At 45.0% G+C, this 21,759-nt stretch overlaps 2 protein-coding genes across 5 annotated transcripts; both read left to right on the top strand.

Annotated features, from left to right (window-relative positions):
- The first annotated feature begins 2,374 nt into the window (after nt 1–2,374).
- On the top strand, nt 2,375–10,017 carry LOC119323262 (armadillo repeat-containing protein LFR-like). Of its 2 annotated transcripts, none has more exons than XM_037596866.1 (8): nt 2,375–2,645; nt 6,307–6,476; nt 7,802–7,935; nt 8,033–8,280; nt 8,720–8,822; nt 8,911–9,049; nt 9,261–9,388; nt 9,469–10,017. In XM_037596866.1, exons 1-8 carry the CDS (start codon nt 2,462–2,464, stop codon nt 9,728–9,730), a joined length of 1,368 nt encoding a protein of 455 aa, XP_037452763.1. In that variant the 5' UTR covers nt 2,375–2,461; the 3' UTR covers nt 9,731–10,017. The 2 variants fall into 2 exon arrangements, with proteins under 2 accessions (XP_037452763.1, XP_037452762.1); XM_037596865.1 differs by having other exon boundaries at nt 2,377–2,645; nt 8,717–8,822.
- Nucleotides 10,018–15,214: 5,197 nt separating this feature from the next.
- LOC119323869 (ribosome maturation protein SBDS-like) lies at nt 15,215–18,302 on the top strand. 3 transcript variants are annotated; one of them, XM_037597580.1, is made up of 5 exons: nt 15,215–15,480; nt 15,600–15,769; nt 15,872–16,078; nt 16,210–16,638; nt 17,770–18,302. In XM_037597580.1, the coding sequence occupies exons 1-3, from the start codon at nt 15,384–15,386 to the stop codon at nt 15,956–15,958; spliced, it is 354 nt and encodes a 117-aa protein (XP_037453477.1). In that variant the 5' UTR covers nt 15,215–15,383; the 3' UTR covers nt 15,959–16,078; nt 16,210–16,638; nt 17,770–18,302. The 3 variants fall into 3 exon arrangements, with proteins under 3 accessions (XP_037453477.1, XP_037453476.1, XP_037453475.1); XM_037597579.1 differs by lacking the exons at nt 15,215–15,480; nt 15,600–15,769 and having other exon boundaries at nt 15,875–16,350; nt 16,438–16,638; XM_037597578.1 differs by lacking the exons at nt 15,215–15,480; nt 15,600–15,769 and having other exon boundaries at nt 15,875–16,638.
- The last annotated feature ends 3,457 nt before the right edge of the window (nt 18,303–21,759 follow it).

Raw genomic sequence — 21,759 nt, 5'->3', positions numbered from 1 at the left:
GACGCTTGACTACGGCCCTACGGGAGCCGCGGCAGTGGTGGCTAGCCAAGGCGAGCGGGAGGGGGGCAGCGGCCAGGGAAGGGGGGGGTGCGCGCGGGTGTGAGTGTCGGGCGGCCGACGCAGGGCCGCGACGGCGGAGCAGGGCCGCAGCCACCCATGGGCGGGCGCGCGCACACAGATGCGTAGCTTCGGCCATGGCAACCGAGCTCGACCGCGGTGGCAGGTACGGTAACAACGGCGAATACGGCTACGAACGTGGAGGAAGGCGCCAACAGAGAGAGAGAAAGGAGCCGAAGCTCACCGGCGTTGCAGAGAAGGCCCGAGGAAGCCGGAGGAACTCGAGGTGGCGCAGATCGACGTGGTGGCCGCCGAGCCCGAGGAGGAAGTCGAGGTTGGGGTGGCGTCACGGGGCCGTCCGGCGCCGTGTGGCTCGACATAGACGATGAGGACGACGCTACGGTGCTCCTGGACTCGTCGGCGAGGCAAAGGGTGGACGGTGGCAGCGGGCTTCACCGGAGTGAGCCCATGGCGGTGCTCAGCGAGGAGGGATCTGGCGAGGGGGAAGGGATGGAGCGAGAGGGGGCAAATGGGGTGAGTGGGAGCGGGGGCCGAGGCGCCGGGGGGAGGTGGAGGCCTTATCCTCTCCTGGCGTCGCCGGCGAGGTGGTCGGGGGCAGCCATGCCCCTGTAGTGACCTGAGACAGATGAATAGGGAGAAGGGGAGAGCGACCGGGGGTTTGGTGGCCAGTTGGGCTGGCTAGCTGGGGTGGAATGGGCTGAGGCCCAGGGGGAGCTAGGGGTTTTTCTTATTTTCTTTACTGTTTTATAATTAATTGTAAAACTAAATGAGTTTTGTTAGATATGAGACTTGTCACATAAATCAAGCACAATATTTATAGGAGTCACAAAAAGTTTGAGGCCAAAAGGAGTTGTCTAACTTTTTTTTGAAATTGAAAGGGCCAATTTAATTACTGCTGGACTAAAAATTAATTCCTAGGGGAATTTTGGGATTTCAAAAGAGGTAGGTTTCAACATGACAAATGTCCAGAAATTATTTGCCACACTTTGAACATTTTATTTTGCATGTTTTAGAGATTTGAATTTTGGAATTTAATTTAAATTTGAATTTGAATTGTGTTTTGGATAAAATGAGGATAAGCAACAGTAACATGAGGACTTGGCATCATTTGCAGGGGATTACTGTAGCTTGATTATCCGGGCGTCACAGCAGATCTATCATTGGTGAATTTGTTCGGGTCTTGTCGTTGTTCGTCTATGTTTGTGTGTCTTCGGGTTGGATCCTTCTGATCTACATTATTCTTCATCTGCGGCGGTTGCTGCTCTGGTGCACTGGACCTACGGGGCCTTAGCACGACGACTTCCCAACTGTCTACTACAACAAGTTGTGCCCGACTCCAATGATGGAGGGGCAATGACGGCAACGCGCCTTCGGCTCGCTTCAGTGCTTGTAGTCGTCGCTAGGTGGTCTACGAATCTGAATGCAATTTTTTTTAGTATTCGTTGTATTGCCATGATTAAAAGATGAATAGATCGGACATTTTCCCTCTAAAAAATAGCCGGCATGTTCTTTTTTATTGAGTTGGAAATAGACCGACATGTATACTCCCATACTCCCTCTATAAAGAAATATAAAAGGGATTTGGTCACTAAAATAGTGATCTAAATTATATGCATGTACATCATATTTTGTTAATCAATTAATGGTCGAAGTCTTTCACTAATATGCTCCCATGTCCCCAATTTTTTAAAAAAAGGACAATCAATTTCAAACGGTACAAAAAATCATATTTTTTTTGTAAATGCAAACAGTGTAGTTTTTTTTTATAAATATTTCAGATCCAAATTCAAAGTACACATCAAGAAACAAAAAAGACAAATCAAGATGTGAATAGTGTAGTTTTTTTATACTATTCATGCTTTTGTTCTTATTGACACTATTGATGCTGAAATTTTCTTTTTCTTTTCTTTATATGTACTTTGAATTTCGCTCTGATTCTTTTAGGAGTTGTAGACACATGTGTTATGAACATTCACAATCTTTTTATGGAGCTTTTGTACCGTTTATTAAATTTAATCTTTTCAGGTTGTTATCATGGGAGTATGTAACTGGTGGTATCACTTGATATTGACTTATAAACCTGATCATGAGTATATATCAGAGAGTATATGTTTGGTAATGATTTCGTTACCATTTTCCTTTTCTTTTCTAGATCTACTTTTTCATTGTCCTGACTTGAACTTATGTTCTTTTTTTCAGAAAATAACAACCTGAATTTATGTTAAAAAAAACTTGAATCAACACACTCTACACGATCGATCGCAATTCGACGGGTGAAACGGACTCTATTTCCACACTTTACCTGTCTGCCGACGCACCCTGCTCCCCTTCTACCTCCACGCCCGAACCTCCGAGCTAAGTGAAGAGCTCCAAAACCCTAGCCATGCAGAAGCAGACGGGCAAGTCCGGTGGAGGCGGCGGTTCCGCCGCGGCCAAGCGCGGTCGCCCGTTCGGAAGCACCACCGGAAGCGGGGCTGCAGCCGCGGCCGCCGCGGCTGCCGTCGGCGACCCGGCGGCGCCGGCCGCCCTCGTCGGACCTTCCCTCCATGTCCTCACGGCTCTCTCCGGTGAGTGTCTCCTTCGCTTCTTCTTAACCTTCAAACAGAGAATCCGGTGGGTTCTAGGACATCAATGGTGGCAAACCACGTGTTGGACCCTCCAATTGGAGTCGACTTGTTGGGGGGAAATCAGGAGCTCTCTATTTCAGCTGCTGCTGCAATACTGTCGAGTAATTACATGCCAACTATTGAAACGAAACACATGTGTTAAGCCTTGGATCTAAGATTTGCGTACCAGAGCCCACGTTATGGGAAAACAGAGGGACGCTTTGACTCTGAGTGCTGGTTCGCCTCGGTTAATTATGTCTTGTTGGGAATCACCATATCTCGTGATTGTCAAGTGTAATGTTGGAATTATTAAAACTGCCATCAGCAGCTTGATAAAGAACTTAAAGATCAAGAGTTATTGTTGAAACCGAGAGACCTCATCATTCTTCTGCAACCTTCATATCCCGGCTCATACCTCACAAACCATAGCTTCAGTCGGAAATCATATGCCTTCCCAAGCTGCTAGCAAATTTGATCCTAATAGACAATATTTGAGTACGCAAGCATATGCTTTTTCGAAGCTGTGTGCTGCTAAAAAACCAAAGCACCTAGCAAGATTACTTTCAGATTAGATCTTCCCTGTTCCAATTCTTGGACACGTAATTCTGGCTTCAGCAGAACAATGACTTATCTATAGGATACTGACCGAGCTGAGGCTGCTCTGACCATGATCGATACCTAGGCTTTTTTAGATTGATCAAAATCATACAGTAAACTTGTTTTGTTCTTAGGGAAAAGTTGCATGTTATGGTAAAATAGTTTGTTGCAAATGCAAAAGTTCATTAGTGATGTTTAATCACATCTATTTCTTCAGCATACAATACTTTAGTGTGGTTTACTGCCAATATTTCATGGCTTCGCTTCGCATTATGTTGGATCATGATAATCCTGTTGGGTTGAGTACGCTTGTGTAATTGTGTGTTTGAAATGTGAGAGGTCAATGATTGGATAAGAGGATCTATCTACGTTTATTTTATCCAGAGTAATATATGTTTTAATATCTTCTTTTTCCACAACAGCCAAGAAATTAGCAGTACACAGCATATCATAGCAACCACAAACTGAGCCTGCATGATGATTAATTTTCATGTTTCTATTTGTGCTTGCACAAGAAAATGTGAATGAACTCGAGCATGGGCTGTGAATGCATGTACATGTGTTGTGGTTTTCCCAGTCATCAAACAAGATTTATTTTGGCTGAGTAGTTGAGGAATTGCGTCGCGGTATGTGTGTGTGTGTGTGTGTGTGTGTGTGTGTGTAGGCAACATATCCTGTGAATCCGCTAAGCTGCCCGATCTAGATCCTTCGCCTCAGGTGCAGCTAAGTGAATATTTGCACTCACCCGCCCGCTTTCTAACTTCAGGAATTTTTCGTTTGAACAAACCCCCCTAATCCATCATCCCCAAACAAAGCTCCAAGTCATGCTTCCTGCAACTCCTGGCCCGAATTCTTCCTTGCCAGATCTCTCGCATCGGCTCCCAAATCAAATCTCAATCCAAAGGCCTCGTACAATGGCAACGCCTGGATGATTTCCTCGACTATCTCCGGTGACGGGAAACAAGTAGCGACAACAACGTCTCGACGGCAAAGCCATGACGACCGACGACGGTCTACGGCCGTGATGATGCTGAACGATGAGGCACCAACGGCGCCCTGGTTGACCTCCCCCGCTGGCGACGATTCTATCATAGGAAAGCTGCAGCCTCTCGTCCATAGGAAAGCTGTAGCCTGTAGCTGTACCAAATTTATGCTCTTATGAGTAAACTGTATCAGTATTTGCACCTAAATGAATGGCACCGTGTGAGATGCTTTTACGTGTTTCTCTTCTTTTCTGAATTCCTTACAAATACATGATATGCCTTTGTTCAGATTAGAGGCTTTGGTTGAGCTTTTCCCTTGTTAAAATATCCCATTTGTTGTTGCCAAAATATTCAGTGACTAGTTCAGTTGCCAATACTGTTCAGTAATGCTTTTGAGTTGCAGAAGTGGGCTAGGATATCTAAGCTACGAGCAGAAAGTCACTATCCAAAATATCCTGAGCATTCACAAAGTTCAGTGACTAGGCTCTGTATGTGTTGAACAAAATGAGTGATTTATTTAGAAAATCTTCTGAATTACCGGAACTCCAGAAGTGGCCAGGGATGGCTGTAACCAGTTATAAGATAAAAAAGGCTATAAGAAACAAGTCCTATCCAGAGTTTCCTGAACTTTTACTATTGTTCTTGATTGGTCATGTATAACAAGTAAATTGATAAACTGCATTGTGTGCTCCAGCATGATGCAGGTCTGAGCAAAGAATTTATTTAACATAATGCGACGCCGACTGATGTTCATATAATGTAATAATTTGATAATCATCGGACTTGTTATAAATCAAGTCAAATATGATTTAACATAATGCAGATTGCCATCCATTACATGGTTCCTGTATATCAAAGAGTAAATCAGAACATATATATAATCATTTTTTGCTTGGCAAATTTGGCATCAGGGAGCACCATTTAGTTGCATATCTCAAAACTGGACAATGCTGTCACATGGTACTTCCTATAAGTCAGAAGGTTTACCGAACAAAACATGTTTTCACCACATGAAGTCACTTATATTTTCAACGCATAACTGAACCTCACTGATTTTTTTTGCCAATAAAAAAGAATATATTTTGCCAAATGCCAAGCAAAGTAACAGGGGAGACATGCTACAGGCTATAAGCATTGCACTGATACATCTGCTACAGGATAAATGGTACAACTTCTTCGAAGGAATTACAGTAATATGAGCATTGCACTAATACTGTAATACATCTGCTACAGACCTACAGTCTACAGCTTCCTAAGGACGACAGACTTCAGCCTACAACTTTCTATGAGGGAATTTTCGTAGTCGCAGGAGGCTGTGCAGGGGGTGCTGGCGCCTCATCTGAGACGAGTCGTCAGCGTCGCCGAAACGTCGTCAATTCGCCATGGCTTCACCGTTGCGACGGCCGTCTGGACCTTCCTTGCCATCGCCAATGGCCGTCGGGTGGCGGTCATCGTCGCTACTTGGTTGCCGTCGCTAGAGGACTTCAATGGAGTCGGGTAGGCCAAGGTTGCCGTCGCAGGAGGCCTTCCGGCTGGGATTTAGATTTTGGAGCAACGGTGCTAGGGATTTTGCAAGAGGACGAAGCGACGTAGGGACTCGGCTGAGGATCGTGGATGAGAGACTTAAGGGGGTCTTTTGTAAAAGAAATTATTGTCAAGTGGGAAAGCGGGCGGCTAAATGGAAAAAACCGTTTGGCTTCAGGTCAGGCGCACAATTTAGAGTGAGACGCTGACATTGCATAGACACAGGGATACACAATAGGCATGGATTCACGAGATATGTTGCCATATATATATTCTCTGCGACCAGCTGTCTGTTCTCCCTTGTCACAAATGCAGACAGCCCTTGTTGTTCCAGTTTACTCAGACAAGCAGGTTGTTGGCCTGTTAGTAATTTTTTGTCCCATTTGATACAGATGATGCCTCACTTCGGTGACATGAGCTTGAAATGCATTATCTGTCTTTTCTAGTATGCTTAATGGTTACCTGCATGACTATTTGGCAGAAGGCAAGTTAACTTCTTTTTGTTGTGGATTTTTCAGATCAGAACAATAAAAGAATCGTCCTTGCATTGCAAAGTGGGTTGAAGAGTGAGATACTATGGGCATTGAACGCCCTCACTGTACTCTCTTTTAAGGAAAAGGATGACCTCCGACGGGATACAACACCTCTTGCTAAAGTTCCTGGGCTATTGGATGCCCTCCTTCAAGTTGTAGGTGCTTAGTTCCTGTTCTTCCTCTCCAGCTTGATCTAGCTGTTACCGGATCATGCATTGTATGCTTAGTTCTCCAGGTTCCCAATTCCTTTGGCATTCACTGCTTAATTTGTTTGCATTATTGTTCATTTAAAATAATTAACTAATCTAGCATAATTTGTTGAATATAATTAATCAAGCTATATTTAAAATAATTAATTTAGTTAGTCATCCTTCATCAACATTGGGAAAAAGTGTGATGTTCTCATGCAAAATCTAGGATTTGGCGTCATTGTTGTAGCTGTATAGAAAAATTCTAAAGATATGTTTTGTTATTTACACATACCATTTGTCGATTGGTTGCCAAAGTTTGCCAAAGTTTTTATATCTAATTTGACTTCTAAGAGCTTCTCCAGCAGATGATGTAAAATACATCACCAAAAAGTGTTAGATGTAAAATTTACATCACCAAAAAGTGGGTTTTACATCAGCAAAAAACACCCAACTCCAACAGATGATGTATAATAGATGATGTAAAACTAGTGCTCCAACAGATGATGTAAAACTAGTTGAACGACTACATCATGGAGGCTGAGCGTTGCGGCGGTGGCGGTGATGGAGATTCTCCAAATCGTGCGATGGCGCGGCGGCGGCCGAGCGACTTCGATTCGGTCGAAGAAGAGGCGTGCGGCGGCGGGGAAGCGGCGGAGTCGCAGGGAGAAGACCGGAAGATGGAGGCGGAGGTTGTGCGGGCACCGGCGGGGATGGAGATGCTTCAAATCGGGGGCGGTGTGGCGGTGGCGGAGCTGCTTCAATTCCGGTGATTTCGAGGCGTGGGGCGACGGAAAAGTGGCGGCGGATCCGGCGGCGACGGGGGTGGGGAGGCCGGATCTGGCGGCAGGGTGCGGCGTGGCCCGGTGGGTGGGTGGCTCGGCGGCGTGGTGCAGCGGGAGGCAGGGCGTTCGCGTGGTGGGAGGGGGGAATGAAGATTCCAGTGGCACTTGGGCTTCGCGCGGCGCGGCTGCGTTTTACATCTGCCCCTAAGTGATGTGTATTTGCATCCCTTGCTGATGCATTTTACATCAGATGTAATTTTTTTTGCATCTGCATCATCTGTTGGAGGGACCTTTTTGGGTCTTGGTGATGTATATTTCTGTTATTTATACATCTACATCATCTGTTGGAGATGCTCTAAGGATTTTGCACATGACTGAGTTCTACAGTCTGCTAAGTTATGTGTTTATATTGATTTCCAGTTTTCCACGAAAAGGGGTAATGCTTTTACAGGGCTGTACCATTGGTATTTCCTTGCATTCTGTTTGACGCTCTGTCATCTTGTACAGATTGATGACTGGCGAGATATTGCAATGCCTAGGGACCATACAAAACCACCAAGAGTAAGAACTTTGGGTGTCAATACAACAATCTCAGGATTTGGTCTTGAAAACGTTGGGAAAGTATACTCGGACAGCACCACGTATGTCATTTTTGATCTCATCAATATCTTGAGTACCCATCTCGCTTTTCATGATTCGCGCAACATACTTATATTCTTTGAAATATGGTAATTTCAGTCCTCCAAATGATCAATCAAAGATAGAGGGCTCCACTATCACAAAGAGGAGATCTGCAGGATTTTTGTTTGATGAAGATGGTCTTTTTAATATTGATGATGAAGGGCGGACAGAGAGGCAACAGTGTGCTGTTGCGGCCTCCAATATAATCCGCAATTTTTCTTTCATGCCAGAAAATGAGACTATCATGGTCCAGCACAGACATTGCTTGGAGACTATATTTCAGTGCTTAGAAGACCAAAATGCAGGTAAAATTTCATACTAGGTTGTTGTCCTTGGTTTTTAATTCCCAGACATCTATGCTATGTTCCTTTTATTCAGTTCCTCTATTCTACATGTACAAATTAATTTGTCCTTGACTGAGTATGTGATTTTAAAATATGACTGGATATATCTGTGCCAATTTTCTTGTGTGTTGATTATGTTACTGCAAATGACGCCTATGTATGCTTCATTTGAGCTGCAGATGCTTTCATCCAAATATTTATTATTAATGTCACCTATTTGATTTTTGTGTTGGGGTTTATAGAGCAAAATAGAAATGTCACGAAGTTGCCATTTGTTTCTTCATATACTAATTGGATTGAATCTCCTTAGTGGATAGATGAGTTGTCCTAGGGGCTAGGACTATGTATTGCTAAGACTTGAGAACTTATCTTTGTGTGCATTTCCACCATCTGACAGAAGACGATGAGCTCATAACAAACATGCTGGAGGCCCTTGTTAATTTAGCACCTGTGCTGGACCTGAGAATCTTGAGCTCGTCAAAGCCATCATATATTAAAATGACGTGAGATAGAAGTTCATCACGAGTGTTTTTCTCAATCTTTCTGTTTTATGTTGTTCCTTATTGTTTTCCTTGGCTTTCTGCAAGACAGTGAGAAAAGCGCAGTTCATGCCATAATGGGCATGCTTTCCTCTTCAATAAAAGCATGGCATTGTGCTGCTGCTGAATTGATTGGGCGGCTGATAATCAATCCAGACAATGAATCGTTTCTTGTTCCTGTGATTTCACAGGTAAATCCTTGGTTTAGCAGACAGAGTCCTCTGTTTACTACTCCCTCCGTCCTGAAATACTTGTCGAAAAAATGAATGTATCTAGACGTATTTTAGTTCTAAATAAATTCATTTTTATCAATTCTTCGACAAGTATTTTCGGACGGAGGGAGTATTTTATTATGCTATATAGATGGATGATTTTAAATAAAGCTATTTACTTGATATACAGATATACAGGAGGTTAGTTGATCTGTTGAGCGTGCCAGCATTTGATGCACAGGCTGCTGCTGTTAGCGCCCTCTACAACGTATCAGAAGTGAACATGGATTGTAGGCTGAAGCTAGCTAGTGAGCGATGGTAAAATCTGTCTCATTTGGTCAGTGATAGCACACTGTGACACAAATTTTGATTTGTTGTTTCAATGTCCATTGGAACAGGGCTGTGGATAGGCTTCTAAAGATCGTGAAGGCACCACACCCTGTGTCGGAGGTCTGTAGGAAAGCAGCGGTGATACTGGAGAGCCTTGTCTCGGAGCCTCAAAACAGGATGCACCTCCTGGTTCACGAGAATAACTTTGCTGAGATCCTAACGTCGGAAGGGAAATACTCCGACACGTTTGCTCGGATTCTGTACGAGCTGACTGCGAGACCGAGCAACAAGGTGACGTCTGGGCAAGCTATCTGGGGAAACATAAACTGATGCATGTGCTGACCCCTTGACGTGTTGTTGAAATCTAGGTGCTTTTGTATCATTTTAGTTTCTGACTGCATGTGGTAACAAGCTACTAGCTGTATTTAGCTCCATTTGATATGTTTGTTTTAGAACTTTGTTGAAGCAAGGCCTGGGTGGCAGAACGCAGTATGTCTCCTGTGATGTATGTATATACTGCTAGAATACAGCCCGGCCGGTACTCATTTGCTTTGAACCGAAGCTATTGTGATCCTGTTCCCGTAAGCAATGGTGCAGCAAGCTACGGTCTTTAATTATGACTTGAATATTTGTTGTTGCGAAAATTGAATATTTAGAGCATAACTCCATAAGAAGCTACTCCCTCCGTTCCTAAATATTTGTCTTTTTAAGATTTCAAATGGACTACCACATACGAATGTATATAGACATGTTTTAAAGTGTAGTTTCACTCATTTTGCTTCGTATGTAGTCACTTGTTGAAATCTTTAGAGACACAAATATTTAGGAACGGAGGGAGTATATTTTGTAATGCTTTTCTTTCCTTCCTTTTATACTATTAGAAAAAAGAGAAGACTCTGTTCATCAATCAGGGGCAGCAGTGTAGTCAGTAATGTCTTATCCTACAAATAAAGTGCTCCTACATCATTTTTTTATGTTTGATTGTTTGGTCCACAAGTTTAAAGTAGGCAAAGCTGAAACGGAACACGATCAGGTCACAACTCTAGAAGATGTGATAAGTGTGAGGTGCATAACTTTCCTCGAGTTGAATATAGACGGAACCTTCACCCGCACACGGCGTTGCCTTTAGCAGCTGCTAAAGCCAACTTTGCGACGTCTCTACTAAGTAAAGTCGCTTGATTACAAAGTCCAAACTGAGGGGTGTAGCTAGTAGGGCAAAGGCAGCAGCTTCATCTCACTCGAGTCTTTAGGAGCATCACTACTCTCAAAGCAGCAGCGAACATAGCTTACTTCGCTCCTTGATGCCTGCAAAGGTCATGATGAGTCCATCTCCGGGTAACACTGATGCCGTGAACAAGGTTGAGTGTGCCCGTTTGGAGACAAAGTTTTATTTTTCTCTCATCTCCAACACGGACTGCCCGCATACGTTTAGCGGTAGCTGTCCGACGCACTTTGTCATCAAATGTGGTACCCAGCGGTCTGCAGATCAGTCCGGATGTTCGAAAGCCTGCAAACCGGACGTAAACCAGAGGGCTTTGCGTGCGTTCGGACCGCTGTCAGGTATGCATCCAACTCCCTGGACACATCCAAAAATCTGTCCCGCGCCCTCTCTACGCGAAGCGATTGCCACGCATTCATGCCGGTTCAGAGCGGACGTGACCTCTCACTGGAGCCGGCACTGAAGCAACGCGCTGGCCGAGAGCACCACCTGGTCTCCGTGCCTCTTCCAATGCCGGAGACACTTGACCAGACGAGATTGGACAATTGTGCACCACATTCAAACCGGCTCCCGCCCGTTCGCCTGCTGGCATTAAATAGGCGTGGCGAGCGAAAATCCCACTCCGGCCTGCTGGCATTAAACAGGCGCGGCGAGCGAAAATCATACTCCGGCTTACGCATTTGACACAACCCGTCGCTTGGCCTGGCCGACACCCACTAGTTAAACACCACCTCTTCTTGCTTGACACGACCCGCACGACACTACGTTCGCCATGACCGATAGCTCTAGAGCAATGTGGGAGAAACTCTCGACGGAGCAGAAACGAGTTGGCCGGCCTTGCAGCCGACTGGCAGGCCTGTCGTACACAATGGATACAGGTCGGTTTGCCGACTAGCTTGCCAAAGGTGAGTGAGGATGACCCGACGATGGAGGAAGCACTCGACGACGAGCCGACGCCCCCGCCCGTGTAGGCGCAGTTCAACGTAGTCATGGCGGAAGAGCAGCGGATGCCGTCTATGTCGATGTTGCGACAGGTGCAGGAGGACCGACGGTGTAGATTTCCGTCAGTACCCTCGGCAGGGTGCCTTGCGTGGCTGAAAGTCACATATCAAAGGTCACACATGGTATTTACCCAAGTTTGGGCCTTTGAAGAGTAATACCTGACGTCATGCACTCCTGCTTACTGTTTTTTATGGTGGGGGATACCTCGTGCAAGAAAATACAATGGTGTGAGGAGAGATGACTATCGAGAGTTGTTCTACTAGAGGGTAGATGACAATGTGAGCACCCTAGCCTCCCCTTACGTACACGGTGGGGGCTAAGGTTTTACATGGGGAGATGCGATCTAGGTCGCCGCCGCCGTCAACTTGGAGGTCAAGATGATCCAGGGACGTCTATCCCTTCCTCCGGGCTTGCTCCTATCGTTGGGCATATGGTGGGCCTTGTGGGCCTATCGCTAGGCCGGCTGGCGGGCATAGTGAGTAGCCCCTAAGCGCGACAGAGGTCGCCGAGGTTAGTCTTTGAGATCTTCGGCTGGCTCTTTTCTCTGTAGAACAACAACAACAACAACAACAAAGCCTTTAGTCCCAAACAAGTTAGGGTAGGCTAGAGGTGAAACCCATAAGATCTCGCGACCAAATCATGATTCTGGAACATGGATAACAAGCTTCCACGCACCCTTGTCCATGGCTAGTTCTTTGGTGATACCCCAATCCTTTAGACCTCTCTTTACGGAATTCTCCCATGTTAAATTCGGCCTACCCCGATCTTTTCTTGACATTATCCGCACGCTTTAGCCGTCCACTATGCACTGGAGCTTCTAGAGGCCTGTGCTGAATATGCCCAAATCATCTCAGACGATGTTGGACAAGCTTCTCTTCAATTGGTGTTACCCCAACTCTATCTCATATATCATCATTCCGAACTCGATCCTTCCTCGTGTGACCACACATCCATCTCAACATGCGCATCTCCGCCACCCCTAACTGTTGAACATGTCACCTTTTAGTAGGCCAACACTCAGCACCATACAACATTGTGGGTTGAACCGCCGTCCTATAGAACTTGCCTTTTTAGATTTTGTGGCACTCTCTTGTCATAGAGAATTCCAGACGCTTGACGCCACTTCATACATCCAGCTTTTATTGGATGGTTCACATCTTCATCAATACCCCCATCCTTCTGCAGCATTGACCCCGAATATCGAAAGGTATCCTTCTGAGGCACTACCTGCCCATCAAGACTAACATCCTCCTCCTCCTCGTGTCTAGTAGTACTGAAACCGCACCTCATGTATTCGGTTTTAGTTCTACTAAGCCTAAAACCTATCAATTCCAAGGTTTGTCTTCATAAATCTAACTTCCTATTAACCCCTGTTGTCATGGTTTTGTCACAACAGATGTGAAGGAAATATGCCCTAGAGGCTATAATAAAGTTGTTATTTTATATTTTCTTATATCATGATAAATATTTATTATTCATGCTAGAATTGTATTAACCGAAAACTTGATACATGTGTGGATACATAGACAAAAGACCGTGTCCCTAGTAAGCCTCTACTAGACTAACTCGTTAATCAAAGATGGTTAAGTTTCCTAACAATAGACATGTGTTATCATTTGATGAACGAGATCACATCATTAGGAGAATGATGTGATGGACAAGACCCATCCGTTAGCTTAGCATAATGATCATTCAGTTTTATTGCTATAGTTTTCTTCATGTCATATACATATTCCTTTAACTATGAGATTATGCAACTCCTGGATACCGGAGGAATGCCTTGTGTGCTATCACTCACAACGTAACTGGGTGATTATAAAGAGCTCTACAGGTATCTCCGAAGGTTTTTATTGGGTTTGCATAGATCGATATTAGGATTTGTCACTCCGAGTATCAGAGAGGTATCTCTAGGCCCTCTCGGTAATGCACATCATAATAAGCCTTGCAAGCAATGTGACTAATGAGGTAGTTGTGTGATGATGCATTACGGAATGAGTAAAGAGACTTGTCGGTAACGAGATTGAACTAGGTATGAAGATACCGATGATCGAATCTCGTAGTAACATACCGATGACAAAGGGAATAATGTATGTTGTCATTACGGTACGACCGATAAAGATCTTCGTAGAATATGTGGGGACCAATATGAGCATCAAGGTTCCGCTGTTGGTTATTGACCGGAGAAGTGTCTTGGTCCTGTCTACATAGTTCTCGAACCCGTAGGGTCCGCACGCTTAACGTTTGATGACGATTTTGTATTATAAGAGTTATGTGATTTAGTGACCGAATGTTGTTCGGAGTCCCGGATGAGATCACAGACATGACAAGGAGTCTCGAAATGGTCGAGAGGTAAATATTCATATATATGACGATAGTATTCGGACACCGGAAGTGTTCCGGGGGTACCGGATACATATCGGGTCACCGGAAGAGGTTCCGGGCACCCCCCGGCAAAGATATGGGCCTTATTGGACCAAGGGCAGGACAGACCAGCCCCTAGTGGGCTGGTGCGCCCTCATATAGGCCGAATAGTAGGAGAAGGAAAGATGGAAGGCAGAAAGGAAAGGGGAGGATTCGGCCTCCCCCTTTCCTTCTCTCCCCCCTCTCTTTCCTTCCTCCTCCGACACTTATGGAAGGGGGGAGGCAGACTTGTGGGAGGCGCCCAAGTAGGATTACTCCTACTTGGGGCGCCCCTTGCTGCCCCTCTCCCTCTCCCCTATTTATATATGTGGGGGGGCACCTCTAGAACACAAAACATTTCCTAGCCGTGTGCGGTGCCCCCCTCCACAGTTTACGTCTCCGGTCATATTCACGTAGTGCTTAGGTGAAGCCTTGCGCGGATTACTTCACCATCACCATAACCACGCCGTCTCGCTGACGGAACTCTCCCTCGACATTTTGCTGGATCAAGAGTTTGAGGGACGTCATCGAGCTGAACGTGTGCGGAACTCAGAGGTGCCGTACATTTGGTGCTTGATCGGTCGGAAGGAGAAGAAGTTTGACTACATCAACCACGTTGTCAAATGCTTCCGCTTTCGGCCTATGAGGGTATGTGGACACACTCTCCCCCTCTCGTTGCTATGCATCTCCTAGATAGATCTTGCGTGAGCGTAGGAATTTTTTTGAAATTGCATACTACGTTTCCCAACAGTGGCATTTGAGTCAGGTCTATGCGTAGATGATATGCACGAGTATAACACAAAGAGTTGTGGGCGGTGATAGTCATACTGCTTATCACCAACGTCTTATTTTGATTCGGCAGAATTGTTGGATGAAGCGGCCTGGACCAACCTTACATGACCACATTCATGAGACCGGTTCGACCGACAGATATGCAACTAGTTTTGCATAAAGGTGGCTGGCGGGTGTATGTTTCTCCAACTTTAGTTGAATTGAATTTGACTATGGCCAGTCCTTGTTGAAAGTTAAATCAACAAACTTGATGAAACACCGTTGTGGTTTTGATGCGTAGGTAAGAACGGTTCTTACTACTCCCTCTGTTCCGAAATAATTGTCAACCCCAGTGCAAATTCCGTCACGTTATATTTTTTTCACTTTCCTATTTTGCCCTCCCACTCGCTCACACTAGCTAGCTTGCTCGCCGCTTTCCCAATCCCCCTGCCCTCTGTCACCGCCCTCCCAATCCCTCTGCCCTCTGTCGCCGCCCTCTCCCTCTCGTCGTCGCCGCACTCCCACTCTCCTCGTCGTCGCGCTCTCACTCTTCTCGTCGCCGCCCACTCCCTCTCCCCGTCGCCGGTCGAGATGGACTGCTTTGGATGCTTCGCCCCAGCGGCGCGCCGAGGGGCCGGCGACCTCAAGCCCTCCAAGCTCACCCACCACTGCACCGACGACGACTCATGTCATCTTCTTGACTGATTTCTGCCCGTCCCCTCCCCGCCTTGCTGCTGCCTGGTGCAAAGCACTCTTCTTTGTTTTGATTCTTTCTTATCCGTGTTGTGTTGTTGGGTCTTGGAGTAGTCGCAGACGCGCAGAGGAAGGTGGCGCTGGACGTGGGGAGCGGCTGCGCGCACAGCTTCACCTTCAAGGATCTGCTGGTGGCCACCGGCTACTTCAACGAGGCCAATTTCATCGGCGAGGGCGGCTTCGGCAAGGTGTACAAGGGCAAGATCTCAAAGACCAACTCGCAGGCGAGTCCCCACTCTTCCTCCCCTGTTCCACCTCTGTTCCTCCGGCGGCCCTGGTTTCCGGTGGAAAAAAGATTTGATTGATTGTTTTCCTCCTTCTCACAGGGCGCTTCCGATGCGCAGATGGTGGCGGTGAAGCAGCTGGCCCGGGAGAGTGTGCAGGGAAGAAGGAGTTCCTGGTGGAGGTGCTGATGCTCACGGTGCTCAGCCACCCCAACCTCGCCATCCTCGTCGGCTTCTGCGTGCAGGGGGGTGAGTGGCTGCTGGTCTACGAGTACATGCCCTTCGGCAGCCTGGAGAGCCACCTCTTTGGTAATTCTTCTTCTCAGAATTCTTCAGACTTGCTCTCTGTTTTTGGTTCAGTTCATCTCTGCAATGCAGTTAATATCCATGTTGATATGTAAGTATTGGCTATCCTTCATAATGTGTGTGTTATGGTACAGTTCAGTTTGTGTGGTAAACCTTCGCACTACCGGCACGCGCTCTCGAAAGTAATTCGTGTCGGTTTGGGAAATCAAAGGGGAAAAGAAATGAATCATAGAAGAAGCCATCTATGGTTCCCCTTTCTCAGTTCTGGGAAAGAGGTGACTTTGAGAATTTGCCTTTTTGGGGTTCACTTTTGGGAACCATCCATGGTTGTGCTGCTCTGTCAGATTGTTGTGCTCTGTCAGATTTTGGAGAAAGGGGAGCTCCAAGTTTTTGGCAAGGAGAGGGATGCGCAACTGTCCGTGCAGTTCCGGGACATCGCCACCATCGTCATGGAGAAGACTATCGATCCTGAGACCCGGTGCCCCTACACCATGAACATGATCGAGCACCTCATGCACGACATACACTTTACGGTCGATCCAAACATCACCTCCAAGGAACAGGTAGCTGCCTACCCTCTGCTCTGGATATGCTGCTCCTTAGTATGTTTTCCCTTTCTTCAATCCAATGGAGGATAATGATTTGTTTAGCATCCGTCATTTGCATTCATCACCTGTAGTGCATTTTCTGTAAAGAAATGTTGCTTTAGGCCAAATTATTGTACGCATTACAAATAGCCGACCTTCTGATTCCTGTATTACCGGAGTATTGCCAAGTTGCCATGCTAGCTTAGAATAGTTTTCCTGAAGTGATGATATCTTACTGTAAGCAATCTTATTATCTGCATTGGTCCCAATTGGAAGAAATTGAGTATTGATGTCTTGTAGAAGTCCTTGCCGGGACAGAAACTTCAGTGGCAAGTAGATGCATATGAATAATCTTTCTGGAGATATTCACTCATATTCCATACCATAGAGGCTATTCTGTTTGTTATGCACCTGGCATTGTGTATCAGTTTTGTCGAATCTGTCTTCGTTTTTCTTTTCAACCAGTGTTCATTGTTTGTAGTTAACCTCTTTTTCGGTAGAGTCACTCTGTGCCAATACCTTGCACTGACACAATGTCATAAAAATACTGAAGGAATTAGGAATTCTCTGTGACAGTACTGATGGTACCTGTGTTTATGGTTTTACCTTAGTTATTATTACCTGCACTCTGGACAATTTGACAGAGGTAGTAATATGCAAATTGTTTCTGGCTTTCTGCTCCTTCTATTAATTTTTGACTACAACTATCAGTGAATGTTAACCTCGGATTACAAGCAATTTATGCACCAATTACTCCTGTACTGATGTTCATATTTCATCCCACAAACTACTCCTGTAATTTCAATGAGAGTACTGTGTGTTTTCTCATCAAACTACTGTTGTTCATCATGGAGTATTGTTCATACTACTGTTGTTCATCAAACTATTGTGTGTTTCCTCATCAAACTATTGTTCATAATACTCCTGTTCAATCAAGATGTTTCCAAAATTGCGGGAAATTCACATTTATACTCCTTGAAATCTGTGAAGATTGATTGATTGAAGAGTACATTGAAATCTGTAATCTGTTGAAGATTCATTACACAGTAGAGTAATTACACACAGTACTATGAAATCTCATTAAGCCTTTCTTTGATTGAAATCCAGGAGCAAAAAGGAGTAGCCGACGGCTGACCTCGAGCTCTCGATTGGAGTGGAGGGAGGCGGTCGGCGAGGGATTTGCGGCCAGCGGGGAAGGATCCTAGGGAAGGGAGCAGGCAGCCGATGGGGAAAGGCGACTACCGGCGAGGGAGCTTCTGATCGCGGCAGGGAAGAGTGACCAAAGAGGGGATCTGGCTCTCGATTGGAGCGGCGCAGGCAGCCGACGGGGAAGGACGACGGAGATGCGGACGGCAGAGGAGCCTGGCGAAGGGGAGGAGTGAAGGAGTCCTCCGCCTGCCAAAGGGGAGGAGCGACGGAGTCCTGGCGGAGGGAAGGAGCGATGGAGAAAAACGACGACCTGAGCGCGATTTCCAATCGGGGGCAGTTTTGTAATTTCACTAGTTTTCACCTGGTCGGAAAAGACCTCGCAGCGACAATTATTTCGGAACGGAGGGAGTAGAAGCCCGTAGCAACCACATAAAACTTGAACAACAAAGTAGAGGACGTCTAACTTGTTTTTGCAGGGCATGTTGTGATGTGGTATGGTCAAGATATGATGTGATATACGTTATTGTATGAGATGATCATGTTTTGTAGAAGTTACCGGCAACTGGCAGGAGCCTTATGGTTGTCGCTTTATTGTATGAAATGCAAAACGCCATGTAATTGCTTTACTTTATCACTATGCGTTAGCGATAGTTGTAGAAGAAATAGTTGGCGAGAAGACCACGACACTACGATGGAGATCAAGGTGTCAAGCCGGTGATGATGGAGATCATGACGGTGCTTTGGAGATGGAGATCAAAGGCACAAGATGATGATGGCCATATCATGTCACATATTTTGATTGCATGTGATGTCTATCTTTCATGCATCTTATTTTTCTTAGTACGACGATAGCATTATAAGATGATCCCTTAACTAAATTTCAAGGTATAAGTGTTCTCCCTGAGTATGCACCATTGCGACAGTTCTTCGTGCTAAGACACCACGTGATGATCGGGTGTGATATGCTCTACGTTCACATACAATGGGTGCAAGACAGTTTTGCACATGCGGAATACTCGGGTTAAACTTGACGAGCCTAGCATGTACAAACATGGCCTTGGAACACTAGAGACCGAAAGGTCGAACGTGAATCATATAGTAGATATGATCAACATAGAGATGTTCACCATTGATGACTACTCCATCTCACGTGATGATCGGACATGGTTTAGTTGATTTGGATCACATATCATTTAGATGACTTGAGGGATGTCTATCTAAGTGGGAGTTCTTAAGTAATTTGATTAATTGAACTTTAATTTATCATGAATTTAGTCCTGATAGTATTTGCAAATTATGTTGTAGATCAATAGCTCACAATACAGCTCCTATATTTTTTTGATATGTTCCTAGAGAAAAGTTGAAAGATGATAGTAGCAATGATGCAATCCGGGTCCGTGATCTGAGGATTATCCTCATTGCTGCACAGAAGAATTATGTCCTTAATGCACCGCTAGGTGACAGGCCTATTGCAGGAGCTGATGCAGACATTATGAACGTTTGACAAGCTTGGTATGATGATTACTTGATAGTTCAGTGCACCATGCTTTATGGCTTAGAACCGGGACTTCAAAAACATTTTGAACGCCACATAGCATATGAGATGTTCCAAGAGTTGAAATTGGTATTTCAGACTCGTACCCGTGTCGAGAGGTATGAGACCTCTGACAAGTACTTTGCCTACAAGATGGAGGAGAATGGCTCAACCAGTGAGCATGTGCTCAGAATGTCTGGGTAGTACAAGCGCTAGTACAAGCGCTTGAATCAAGTGGGAGTTAATCTTCCAGATAAGATAGTGATTGACAAAGTTCTCTAGTCACTATCACCAAGCTACTAGAACTTCGTGATGAACTATAATATGCAAGGGGACGAGGAAAACGATTTCCGAGCTCTTTGCAATGCTGAAATCGGTGAAGGTAGAAATCAAGAAAGAGCATCAAGTGTTGATGGTTGACAATACCCCACTAGTTTCAAGTAAAAGGGCAAGGGAAAGAAAGGGGAACTTCAAGAAGAATGGAAAGCAAGTTGCCACTCCCGTGAAGAAGCCCAAAGTTGGACCCAAGCCTGAAACTGAGTGCTTATACTGCAAAGGAAACGGTCACTAGAAGTGGAACTGCCCAAATATTTGGCGGATAAGAAGAATGGCAAAGTGAACAAAGGTATATTTGATATACAGATTATTGTGTACCTTACCGGTGTTCGTAGTAGCCCCTGGGTATTTGATACTAGTTCAGTTGCTAAGATTAGTAACTCAAAATAGGAGTTATAGAATGAACCGAGACTAGTTAAGGGCGAGGTGACGATGTGTGTTGTTGGAAGTGATTCCAAGGTTGATAAGGTCACCATCGCACACTCCCTCTACCTTCGGGATTAGTGTTGAACCTAAATAAATGTTATTTGGTGTTTGCGTTGAGCATGAATATGATTGGATCATGTTTATTGCAATACGATTATTCATTTCAATTGAAGAATAATTGTTGTTCTGTTTACATGAATAAAACCTTCTATGGTCATACACCCAATGTAAATGGTCTATCGAATCTCGATCGTAGTGATACACATATTCATAATATTGATGCCAAAAGATTTAAAGTTGATAATGATAGTGCAACATATTTGTGGCACTACCGTTTAGGTCATATTGGTGTAAAACACATGAAGAAACTCCATGCGGATGGGCTTTCTGAAATCACTTGATTATGAATCATTTGATGCTTGCGAACTGTGCCTCATGGGCAAACTGACTAAGACTCCGTTCTCCGGAACAATGGAGCGAGCCACTGACTTATTGGAAATAATACATACCGATGTATGCAGTCTGATTAGTGTTGAGGCTCGTGGCGGGTATCGTTATTTTCTGACCTTCACGGATGATTTGAGCAGATATGGGTATATCTACTTGATGAAACACAAGTCTGAAACATTTGAAAAGTTCAAAGAATTTCAGAGTGAAGTGAAGAATCATCGTAACAAGAAAAAGTTTCTACGATCTGATCGCGGAGCCGAACATTTGAGTTACGAGTTGGCCTTCATTTAAAACAATGTGGAATAGTTTCACAACTCACGCCACCTAGAACACCACAGCGTAATAGTGTGTCCGAACATCGTAACCATACTTTATTAGATATGGTGCGATCTATGATGTCTCTTACCGATTTACCTCTATCATTTTAGGGTTATGCATTAGAGATAGCTGCATTCATGTTAAATAGGGTACCATCTAAATCCGTTGAGACGACACTGTATGAACTGTGGTTTAGCAAGAAACCTAAGCTGTCGTTTCTTAAAGTTTGGGGTTGCGATGCTTATGTGAAAAAGGTTCAGCCTGATAAGCTCGAACCCAAATCGGAGAAGTGCATCTTCATAGGATACCCAAAAGAAACAGTTGGGTACACCTTCTATCACAGATCCGAAGGCAAGATGTTTGTTGCTAAGAATGGATCCTTTCTAGAGAAGGAGTTTCTCTTGAAAGAAGTGAGTGGGAGGAAAGTAGGACTTGATGAGGTAATTGTACCTTCTCTCGAATTGGAAAGTAGCTCATCACAGTAAACCGTTCCTGTGATGCCTACGCCAACTAGTGAGGAAGCTAATGATAATGATCATGAAACTTCGGATCAAGTTACTACCAACCAGAGCATGTTCTGCACCAGAGTGGTACTGTAATCCTGTTCTGGAAGTCATGTTACTAGACCATGACGAACCTATGAACTATGAGGAAGCGATGATGAGCCTAGATTCCGATAAATGGCTTGAGGCCATGAAATCTGAGATATGATTCATGTATGAGAACAAAGTATGGACTTTGATTGACTTGCCCGATGATCGGCGAGCCATTGAGAATAAATGGATCTTCAAGGGGAAGACGGACGCTGATAGTAGTGTTACTATCTACAAAGCTCGAATTGTCGCAAAAGGTTTTCAACAAGTTCAAGGTGTTGACTACGATGA

This window comes from Triticum dicoccoides, chromosome 6B, assembly GCF_002162155.2.
Source record: "Triticum dicoccoides isolate Atlit2015 ecotype Zavitan chromosome 6B, WEW_v2.0, whole genome shotgun sequence".
NCBI classification, from domain to species: Eukaryota; Viridiplantae; Streptophyta; class Magnoliopsida; order Poales; family Poaceae; genus Triticum; species Triticum dicoccoides.
This window is presented reverse-complemented; position numbering and strand designations above follow the sequence as displayed.

What these genes read in the sequence shown, in the direction of transcription:
- LOC119323869 (XM_037597578.1), top strand. Translation starts at nt 16,201, where the DNA reads ATGGTACAGTTCAGTTTGTGTGGTAAACCTTCGCACTACCGGCACGCG. An exon ending in ACATCACCTCCAAGGAACAG is followed by an intron (nt 16,639 to 17,769) that starts GTAGCTGCCTAC and finishes ATTGAAATCCAG; the next exon opens with GAGCAAAAAGGAGTAGCCGA.
- LOC119323262 (XM_037596865.1), top strand. Translation starts at nt 2,462, where the DNA reads ATGCAGAAGCAGACGGGCAAGTCCGGTGGAGGCGGCGGTTCCGCCGCG. An exon ending in TGTCCTCACGGCTCTCTCCG is followed by an intron (nt 2,646 to 6,306) that starts GTGAGTGTCTCC and finishes TGGATTTTTCAG; the next exon opens with ATCAGAACAATAAAAGAATC. An exon ending in TTGTTCCTGTGATTTCACAG is followed by an intron (nt 9,050 to 9,260) that starts GTAAATCCTTGG and finishes CTTGATATACAG; the next exon opens with ATATACAGGAGGTTAGTTGA.